We start from the raw sequence: 10,136 nt of genomic DNA on the forward strand, positions 1-10,136 counted from the left end.
TCTCCTTGTGTTTGGTTTGTTCGCACTAAGTTGGCAGGGTATGCCCAGACGTGGGTCCCTTGCTCACTTTGCCACTGGATTCAAGCTAGCCTGGCTGATGAGGGGTGTTACCCCAAAATCGGTCTCAGAATGCTTGTTTCCGGTCCATGGAAGACATTGCTTGGCAATTCGAGCTGGACTGTTCCCATGAGGCACAGGGTCAAGGCTGATTTGCATATAGCTGTGTCTGAACTGTGGTGGGGAAAGCGAGCTAAAGAATGATGATGGATTCAACCTGGATGTGTGACTTGGGGTGAGTGTTTGAAAAGTTTCAGCTCTCGCTCTGTGCATCATCTCCTTGTGTTCACATATGTAAGTAACACGGAATTCACAAAGAAATTCTGCACTACTCATGGGAATCTAGGACAGGTGTAGATTCCCAGGAGGAGTTTTGGAATGATCTGTGTATTCCATGGTATTTGGCAATGTATTTCAAATGCAAGAGAAATTATACTGGACTAATTTGGCCAATATTTTTCGTGAATTGGCCCGAGTGCATAATTATCCCAAAACACAGCAGGTTCAATGTATTGATTTGTTGTTGGATTTTTACCTTGGTCACGTGACTTTACTGTTGCCCAACTTTACACTCTGCTTTCAAGAGACAGTGAAACAACTGTTGGTGAGCTTTTACTCATGCGCCCATAACAGTTTAATAGTGTGTGTAGTCTTCAGCAAGAATGCACAATAGTTTTTTTTATGTCTGAACAATTTCGTCAGCGGTTTCCTGGCGATTTTAATTATAGTGACTTGTTTCGCTCTCACTGAGCAGTCAGACATGTGTGATGCTCTGCGTGAGGGCGTGGGTCGGGGGAGGGGTACGTCTCGATGACGGAAGCCTACTGTCACTGCGCCATTGTGGGAGCTAATTGCTTGCAAAAGTGCAATTCATGTGCATCAAGATAATTATTGTTCAGACTCTGAACAGGCACTGCAGGGAATGGTGATTGATTTGAAAACAAAATAAGTCACACTATATGCATTTCAAGTGCTTGCATCTCGGTCTCTGTCGCAGCTTCCATTATCACTGGGCACTTAGAGGTTGTTTGCAGCGCCACTGAATGGACTCCGCATAATTAAAGCACACACAATTATCCGGTAATTAATTTGTACTTTCCACCGGTTGTTTTCATGAACTCTTGACAGAAAGGTTGCCGCTTTTGCTGTGCAAAATAATTAAATTCATGGTCGGCAGAGCTCTGGATTTCACGACTGCGTTTTATTAATTTGTAGCGGGTTCACGCTTGATTCCCTGGGGGAGACACTATTTTATGGGCAGGGGTGGCAGTGACTTTAACGTTGCTTTAATTATTTCCGGTTAACTCCGTCTCCGAACCACCAGATGACACATTTAGATGCACAAACTAAGCAATATTAGGGACAGCATTGGGCAACTGCAACATTTGAGTTTGTTTTGGTAATTAGAAAATGAGGACTTTGCTGATTTTCCGACTTATTATGACAACAGATGGTCTGAGCGCCTTCTACAAGCTAATGATTGGTATGCAGCAATAACAATGCAATCACTGATTAAAGCGGCCTTCGTGAAGTTACTGACAACATCAGACAAACAAAGTCAATTTGAGATACATATAATTTGAGGGACACATAATAACACCAAAAGTAGCAGCACTGGCAAGGGTTTTAGGAAATCCAAATAAAGAAGTATTATTAGTGACACTGAAGTTGAACAAGAGCACCATGATACACTTTCTAAGCCTCAGCGCTGAGAGTGGTCTGCTACAGAGACTTTGACGGCAGGTGGCGCTAGAGAGGAGAGCAGAGAGTGCTGCCAGATCGTCGCTGAGGGAAAGCGGAGCGGGGCAGTGCGGTCACGGCAGAGCGGAGCAGTGCGGTGTATTTGCCATGAACGGTGACCGGGGCCGAGTCCGGGAGTTGGCAGCGGCAGCCGGCAACGGTAACGGCAACCGGAGACACTGCAAAAACTGCAAAACTGTAAAATCCGCGGCTTCTGGCGGCTTTCTGGCTTCTGGCGATTCCCCACCCCCAGCCACAGCACAGCACAGCAAGTCTATGCGGGGGAGCAAGATCGAGCAGAGGGGTGATGGGTTAATTGGCTGACTACCCCCCCTAGCCAGCTCAACCCAGCCCAGCTCAAACCCAGCTCAGCACAGCCCAGCCCAGTGAAGGCGTCGACAGCACCGGCAGTACCGGCAGCACCTGCACCAGCAGTACCAGGCAAGACCGGGCGGCACTGGCCTGTACTAGGGTAACACCAGGCATACACATCAGGACTAAGCTGGTGAGTGCTGTGTTGGTGGCGCGTGGGGGGGGGGGGGGGGCACCTAAAAGGACCAGCGTTTTTTGCACCAAAAAGGACCTGCGTATTTGCAAGCAACCCAGAAAAATAACAACCAGGGACAAGACCAAGAGGGGAACCTGGGCGTGGCCAACATTACACCTCTCCGAAACCTAGACAGAGCCCGGCTAGAGGGAGTAGGGACGTCGGCCAGTGTGCACCCTGAGCTGCCCCAGCTTTTTTCCCCAGCTTTTACCTTCTGCCGGTCGTTTGTATCCCAGGGTCAAATAACCCCAACATGAGATCTGGAACGATCCGAGGGGACCAAACAAGGGGGGCTTGGGGGAGGGAGCCGACCGCCGGGAGGTCTCCTCCCCCGGGCGGTTTGGGAGAGCTGCGAGGGGTGTCCCTTTAAGAGGGACAGAAGTTTCCAGAATTGGGCTGGTCCAGTAGGACCAGCATAGCCCAATTATAAACCCCCCGCCCACTGCCTACCAGCCACCATTTTAGGTTTGGTGACCTGGTGGCTAGGTGGGCTCATAGCTTTTTGTCGTCTAAGGTAATTGTGAGGTGCTTTGGGTGTTTTTTGGACAGCTTTATTGTTCCTTTGTTGTTCATTTATTGGCATGGAGGACTACCGCGTATTGGAAGCCATGCGTCTGCTGTCGGAAGCAGGTCGCATGGATTTGTTGGTGGGAGGGGGGCCGGCGCGCCCCCAGCGCCAGGCCTCTGCCGGCGTGTCCGCCGCGGTTTTGGCGTGTTCTTCGCCTAAGAAGAGGCGTTCTGTTCAGGTAAGTGAAAGGGGCCGGTCCCGTTCGAGGAAACCGGCCCCTCCTTTACAGGCGCGTGTGGCGGCGGGGGAGGGGGGAGCGCCGGTAATTTTGGGCGCTCCCGTAGCCGGGGGTGCTGGCGCGGGACCGGCTTCTGTTGTGGTTACGGAGTCCTGGGGTGGGGCGGGAGGCTCTCTGGCGGCAGGGCAGACGGCTCGCATGCAGCCGGGTCAGGCGTCTGAGGCGCAATTGATTGCTTCGGCGGGGCGGGCGGGGAACGGGTTGGAGGCAGAAGCTCTCGCTCCCGCTCCGATTATACCGGCCAAGCGGGGGAGGGGGGGACGGAGAGGGAGTAAGAAGCGCTCCGCTTCTGACCCCATTGGGGAACGCCGCGTGGAGCCTGCGTTTGTCAGGTCTGCGCGAGGTGCGCGCAGGGGTTCGTTTCAATTGGATGGTTGGCAGGGGGCAGAGCAGCAGCACGTTATGCCGGATTTGAATGTTACAGAGCATGTTGTAGCAGAGACGCAGAGGATTGTTGACCCACGCGCTGGTATGTGGTTAACCCCTTCACACCTTGCTATATCAGAGAGGGATGTGCTTTATGATAGGGATTCTAGCCAGCTTGTTACAGGTGGATTGGACAGGCAGGTTGGTATGGAGCATCATGCTGGCCAGGTTGTTTTTGCACAAGATGTTGGTACTGTCCGGGGGGATGGGAACAGTAATGTGGGCAGCCCGTTATTATTCTCTACACCTGGTTCTTATGTGGGTTCTGCTATGTCTGTTGGAGGGGGATCCAGAGGAGAGGGTGAGTGGGCCCAGGTGGGCGACAGTAGTTCCATGTATGGTGAGGTTTTGGGCCAGGACACGGTAAGTTCAGGGGCTGTTGTGTTTCCTGGTTTTCAGGAGGGGAGTGTCCGTTTGCGGAGGGATGACAGGAGATTGTCACAGGGGGGTCAGGGAGCTTTTTATGGGGAGAGTCGGGGGTCTGCACCTGTGCATGGCACAGGTTTAGGGGGATTGGGTAGGGCTGTGGGGGATGATTTTGTGGGGTTGGCTCACCCTGGTGTGCGGTTTACAGGGGCTGGGGGTTTCTCAAGTACGTTGTTGGAGCGTGAGGGGTTTTCCAGGCAGGTGAGTGGAGAGTCTGTACATGGGGATGCTGGAGGTCCTTATCTTATGTTCGGTTCTCCTGGATGGGAGCATTTTGGTACAGCAGGTTTGGCGCAGCGGGGTTTTCACAAGGATATTGGGGTCCATGCGAGGGGTTTGGGGGTACCTTTGCAGACCTCTTCTTCGGTGGCGGCGGGCGCTAACTTGGATGTCAGTGATGAGGAGGAGGTGATAGGCGACTCTCCGGTTAGGGGAGTGCCATTGAAGGGTTGCATTAGGGGACGTTCTTTGGAGAGGTGCCAGGGGTCGCTTGTTGATGCTGATTTGCGGAGGTCAAGGTCTGTTTCGAGTGTTGCTTTTAGGGACCCTAGCACACCAGTCCAAACTTTTTCTTTTCAGGATAGGAATAGGTGTGGAGGTCCAGACTTTGCAGGGCGCGGTCCAGTCCCATCACGCCAAGGGGAAGTAGGAGAGTGCCTAGCGCGGCCCTCTCTGTTCCAACGAGGGATCCCGCCGCGGCCAGCACACGAGGGTCTGGCGTGACCCCGCTGGCCCCAACGAGTAGCAGGTATAGGTGGCAGGCCTTGCCGGCGGCTAAGGAGCTGCAGAGTCAACGCGCAGGGAGGTACGGGCGTGTACAGCCTGCTCCCCCTCCTGGAGTTTCAAAATCATTTAAATGTACAGTGGTTGATACCGGGTTGGGTAAGACCCGTGATGATTTGTTGCACACTAGTGCCGATTCAGTAGTGTTGGACTACGACGAAGAGAGTCCTGAAGAAGGTGAAGTGCGGGATCAGGAAAGGGGGGTGCCCTCTCATGTTTCTTCTAGTGTGTTACAGGCTCCAGTGGTCCAAAGTCAAGTGCAAGGGAGAAGAGAGCACGGCCCATCGGTTAGGGCGCCTCGCCGACCGGATGCATTGACCTCGGAGACACGGGCGGAGCCATCGAGAGTGGTCTCTCTTTTGCCAGGTGAGCAATCAGCCACACAGGCCAAACCTAAAATGGTGTCTGTGGGTACCGGTGGTGAAACTGAAGTGATTAGTAGTGATGGCCGTCTGGTCAAAGGTCGATATGTAAAAGACACAGCAGTTGGTACAGATGATGTGGTAGACATTCAGAACACAGTGGTAGGTCATGTTATGGCTGGTGCTTCCAGCAAGGTTAAAGAGCCTGTGGCCAGTAAAGAACTAAAAATCAAGAAAATGCCTTACATGGGGGTTACGAAACCGTTAGGTGCTCATCTCATGTTAAGTACAAAGGAACGAATTTGGAATGGTGAGTATGTGGAACTACTGAAGCTACTCCACAGGGAAGTCCGGTCTAAGGAAGGGTCTAAGGAGGAGGAGTTTGAGCTGGCTAAACGCCCCAGAGTGCCTTTAACTATTGAAAATTGGACAGCTGCATTTTTGATTTATGCTAGTGTATATTGCGAAAGGTTCCCTGAGCGCAGCGTGTCCCTTTTTAAATACATGGACGTCATTCGCAAGGCCCAGATCACCGGGGGTGGTTTTGCTTGGTCTCAATATGATGAGGAATTTAGGGCCAGAATGGCTTGGGACCCGGAAGCTAAGTGGGGGGAGATAGATAATGACTTGTGGCAACACACAATGGGGTCAGCGTCAGGGGGGAAAACCATTTTCACGGCAAGTGGTTTGCCGTTAGTTTATCGGCCCTTTCAGGGGAAGCCCACCCGGGGAGGGGTGGGGGCCACTGCAACCTTGTACTCAGGGTCTGGTTTCTGTTGGGAATTTAATAGGGGCTCCTGTACCAGGGAGTATTGTAAATTTAAACATGAATGCTCGGGTTGTGGTAAGAAACACCCGTTGTCCAAGTGTTGGAACAGTCAGCCATCGGATGGTACACAGGGTAAGCAAACAGTTTCAGGAACATCAAATACGACTTCACAGTTTTCAGGAGGAAGGGGATACAGAGGTGCTAAGGGTGCTGGGTCCAAGGGCTCGTACGCCAGTTAATTTAGAAAGGCTGCGCATTGCCCTCCATGGTTTCGAAGATCAGTCAGCAAAAGTTACACTGTTGGAAGGTTTTCAGTTTGGGTTCCGACTCGGTTACTTAGGTGCTAGGGACCGGAGGTGGTCTGCCAATTTGAAATCAGCTTCTGAACATGCCACAGTGGTACAAGACAAACTTACTAAGGAAGTACATGAAGGGAGGATGGCTGGCCCGTTTCACGATTGGCCGATCCATAACTTGATTGTTTCACCGGTTGGAGTTGTCCCGAAGAAAGAACCGGGACAGTTTCGCCTGATTCAACATTTGTCATGGCCTGAAGGGTCGTCTGTTAATGATTTCATTGACCCAGAGGCAGTGTCTGTCTCTTACTCTTCGGTTGACGTGGCCATGTCACTTGTTGTGACAGCGGGCGCAGCCGCTGAGATGGCTAAGTGTGACATCAAGTCTGCTTTTCGGCTATTGCCTGTCCACCCGGACGATTGGAGCCTTTTAGGTATTCAGTTCAATGGTAAGTGGTACGTGGACAAGGCTTTGCCGATGGGCTGCTCCATATCATGTGCCTTGTTTGAGTGTTTTAGTACTTTTCTGCAATGGTATTTTTCCCATCAGTCCGGTCATACCCTGGTAACTCACTATCTCGATGATTTTTTCTTTGTTGGATCCCCGGGCTCCGCGGAGTGCCAGAAGGCTCTGGACACATTCCAAGGGCTCATGGAGGATTTGGGAGTTCCTTTGGCTCCCGAGAAAACACTGGGCCCTGCCACTGTCCTATCCTTTTTGGGTATTGAAATTGACTCTGTGAGTATGTCTGCTCGACTGCCGGAAGACAAAAGGGTCAACATGATTGTATTACTGGATGTGATGTTGTCAAAGAGAAAAGTGTTGGTGAAAGAGATTCAAGTGCTTTTGGGTCATTTGAATTTTGCCTGCAGAGTGGTGAGAGCGGGCAGGACCTTTTGTAGGAGACTGGGCAGGGCTTTGGCAGGTCATCATTTGCCCCACCATCGTGTTCGTCTGTCTGCTGGTGTCAAGGAGGATTTGAGAATGTGGAAGTTTTTTCTGAACTCCTTCAATGGTGTCCCCTTGGTCAGAGAGGTTGACTTTCAGTGGGATGTACAAATGTTTTCGGATGCTGCTGGCAGTGATGGTTTTGGGCTCTTTTGGAATGGCAAATGGTGTGCAGAACGTTGGCCTGATGAATGGTTGAATGGAGGTCGCAGCATCACTTTTCTGGAACTGTTCCCCTTATTGGTCGCCTTGACATTGTGGGGGGAGGAATTGGCGCACAAGAAAGTGCTGTTTCGTGTGGATAACATGGCGGTGGTGGAGATAGTGAATCGCCAATCGGCCAGGGACGGACAGGTGTTGAAACTTATGAGAGTTTTTGTTCTTGGTTGTTTGAAACACGATATTCATTTTCGTGCGTTGCACATTCCTGGTGTGGACAATGACATTGCGGATGCTCTGTCTCGTTCACAGTGGGAGAGATTCCGTGGTCTGGCGAAGGATGCGGACAGATCCCCGACTCCGATGCCGAGTCATCTGTGGCACGTCGGCGAGGTCGGGTCGTTCAATTGGTGGTAGGTTCTCTGTCTGTGTCCACGCGTTCTGCGTATTCCCTTGCGTGGAAGGAATTTCTGGAATCTGGTGCTGTCAGAAGGGAGGATCTGTCGAGTCGGTCGGATGATGTGGTCAACTTTATACTGGACCTCATGGATAAGGGTTTGACCAAAGTAACCATTGCTGGGAAACTGGCGGGGATTGCTTTCATGGGGAAGTTGTGGTGGGGCTATCCTCCATCTGCGGGGGAAATTGGTAGAAGGATGCTTGAGGGATGGGCCAGGGAGCAAGGGCACATTGGTAGATCCAGAGCCCCTATATCTTGGCAAGTTCTGGCCAGGTTAATTACGGTTTTGCCTTTAGTTTGTTCAGATGATTTTGAGGCATGTCTTTTCTCTATGTTGATGGCTTTCATGTTTTTTGGTGCTTTCAGGGTATCTGAGTTGTTGGGTTCAAAGTATAAGTGTGGATTGTTTTGGAAGGACGTTTTCTGTTATGATGAGGGAGTTCATGTATGGTTGGCCAGTTCTAAAACGGATCAGACGGGGAAGGGGAAAGGTGTATGGTTACAGGCATGTGCTCCGAAGCTTACTTGCCCTCTACTGCTTGCGCGGCGCTGGCGTTCCTTGTGTGGGGGTGGCGATGAAGTCCTGGTTTTCCAACATATCACTGGCACCCCTGTAACACCTTATCAATTACGTATGGTTTTGCGCAAAGCGCTACAGCACATAGGTCTCGATGGCAATATTTATGGGACTCACTCTTTCAGAATAGGTGCTGCCACTGAAGCTTTTCACAGGAATTGGTCTGAAAGGGATATTAAGCGATTGGGGCGCTGGTCTTCTAACTGTTTCCAGCGTTACGTGAGGAGCTCGGCGGAGGAGGCGCATGCGTCATCCTCCTTCACAGGATTTTAACTCTTTTTTCTTTTTCAGGATCCGTTGCTGGACCTCGCTCCTCGGTGGTAACGGTCTGGATAGTGGGGCATTCATTTGTCAAGTGGGCCAGAGTCCAGGCGGCGAGGAGTTACTTTGGAGATCTACTTGGTTTCAATGATCGAATGTTTAACGTTCTTTGGAAGGGTAAAGGTGGGATGCTCTGGAGAGAGTTGATCCCTTGTTTGAACAACAACATGGTGGGCGGTGTCTGCCCGGATATTTTAGTTATTCATTTGGGAGAAAATGACCTATGTGCAACGAAAGGTGTAGTCTTGCTGCGAGCTATGAAACGAGATTTAGGCCTCATTAAGGAACGATGGGCTGGGTGTCACGTTTTTTGGACAGAGTTGATTCCTCGCAGGATATGGAGGGGAGCGGTGAATCCCAGGGCTGTCGATCGGGCTAGGAAGAAAGTGAATTCGGAGGTGTCTCGTTGCTGTAGGAGCCTTGGTTTCAGTAGGATTTCACACAGGGACATTAAGTTTGAGGCTGTTGAGTTCTTTAGGGATGATGGAGTTCATCTGTCCCGGGTGGGCATGGAACTTTACTTGTTGGAGATTCGTGAGGTTTTAGCCCGGGCTTTGGCCATGCAGCGTTGATTTTCTGGTTGTCTTTCGCTTTGCGGTGGGGGGGCAGAAAGGGAGGCGTTGCTTCCCCCGCCTACCTTTCTGGGTGGCGGTGTTTTTGGGTATCATTACGGTTTTTAGGCAGATTGCTGGTTGAGTATTAGTTCAAGTATTTCTTTGACAAGTGCTGGGGTATGTTGGTCATGGTTTGACCGTTCAGTTTTGTGAGGGGGGGGTATCTGCAGGAGTGCAGGGTCAGGCAGGGTTTATGGTTATGGAGGACCTGACCGTTGTTATTGTAATTGTGGTTGGACGAATAAAGTTTTAACGATGACGTATGTTTGTTTAATGACGAAATGTTTTATTGATGATGTAATTTTATTGATGACGTAATGTTATAATGCTGTTATATTTTTATTGATGTATTGTTGGGAGCGGGAGGGCTCAAATGTTTTAGGGGTGGGGGAGGGTCCGGGGGGCTGAATTTGTAGTTATTTAATTATTTAGTGAGGTTTAGTTTTGTAAGGCGTTGCCAAGGTTTGTGTTTGTAATGTGCACCTGTGTCTTAATAAAGCGGCCTTTTACACACACAAACAACTTTTGGTCTACTTTTCTCCCACCCCTCGCCCTCTCTCCCAAACAAGGGAGGGCAAAATAAGCGGAAACAAAATCCTAAGCGATCTAAGGGGGAAAAAGGGGTCCAAACAGATACATCTAAGTCTATAGCGAAGAGCCCAGCACTGGACATAATCGACTTAACGGACTTAACTGAGGCTGAGGCAATACAGAACCAATCTGCCATGAACAAACTAACAAGCGATGCGACTAACAAAAAAGGGAGTACTAAAATGAATAAAACTTTGGCACAGCCAAAAATCTACACAAAATTCTGCTTTTTAAAGAACCCAGGGGACGCTTT

The 10,136-nt window shown here is 50.5% G+C and overlaps 1 protein-coding gene across 1 annotated transcript in view; it reads left to right on the plus strand.

Annotated features, from left to right (window-relative positions):
- LOC144762465 (uncharacterized) overlaps positions 1-9,652 on the plus strand; it is a 57,594-nt gene extending 47,942 nt beyond the window's left edge. The window contains exons 2-3 of the mRNA XM_078647676.1: positions 4,616-5,151; positions 8,649-9,652. Coding sequence (XP_078503802.1) covers positions 4,616-5,151; positions 8,649-9,250 — 1,138 coding nt within the window. The 3' untranslated portion in view covers positions 9,251-9,652. The remainder of the gene's footprint in view (positions 1-4,615; positions 5,152-8,648) is intronic.
- The last annotated feature ends 484 nt before the right edge of the window (positions 9,653-10,136 follow it).

The sequence above is a fragment of the Lissotriton helveticus genome, chromosome 6, assembly GCF_964261635.1.
Source record: "Lissotriton helveticus chromosome 6, aLisHel1.1, whole genome shotgun sequence".
Classification (NCBI taxonomy): domain Eukaryota; kingdom Metazoa; phylum Chordata; class Amphibia; order Caudata; family Salamandridae; genus Lissotriton; species Lissotriton helveticus.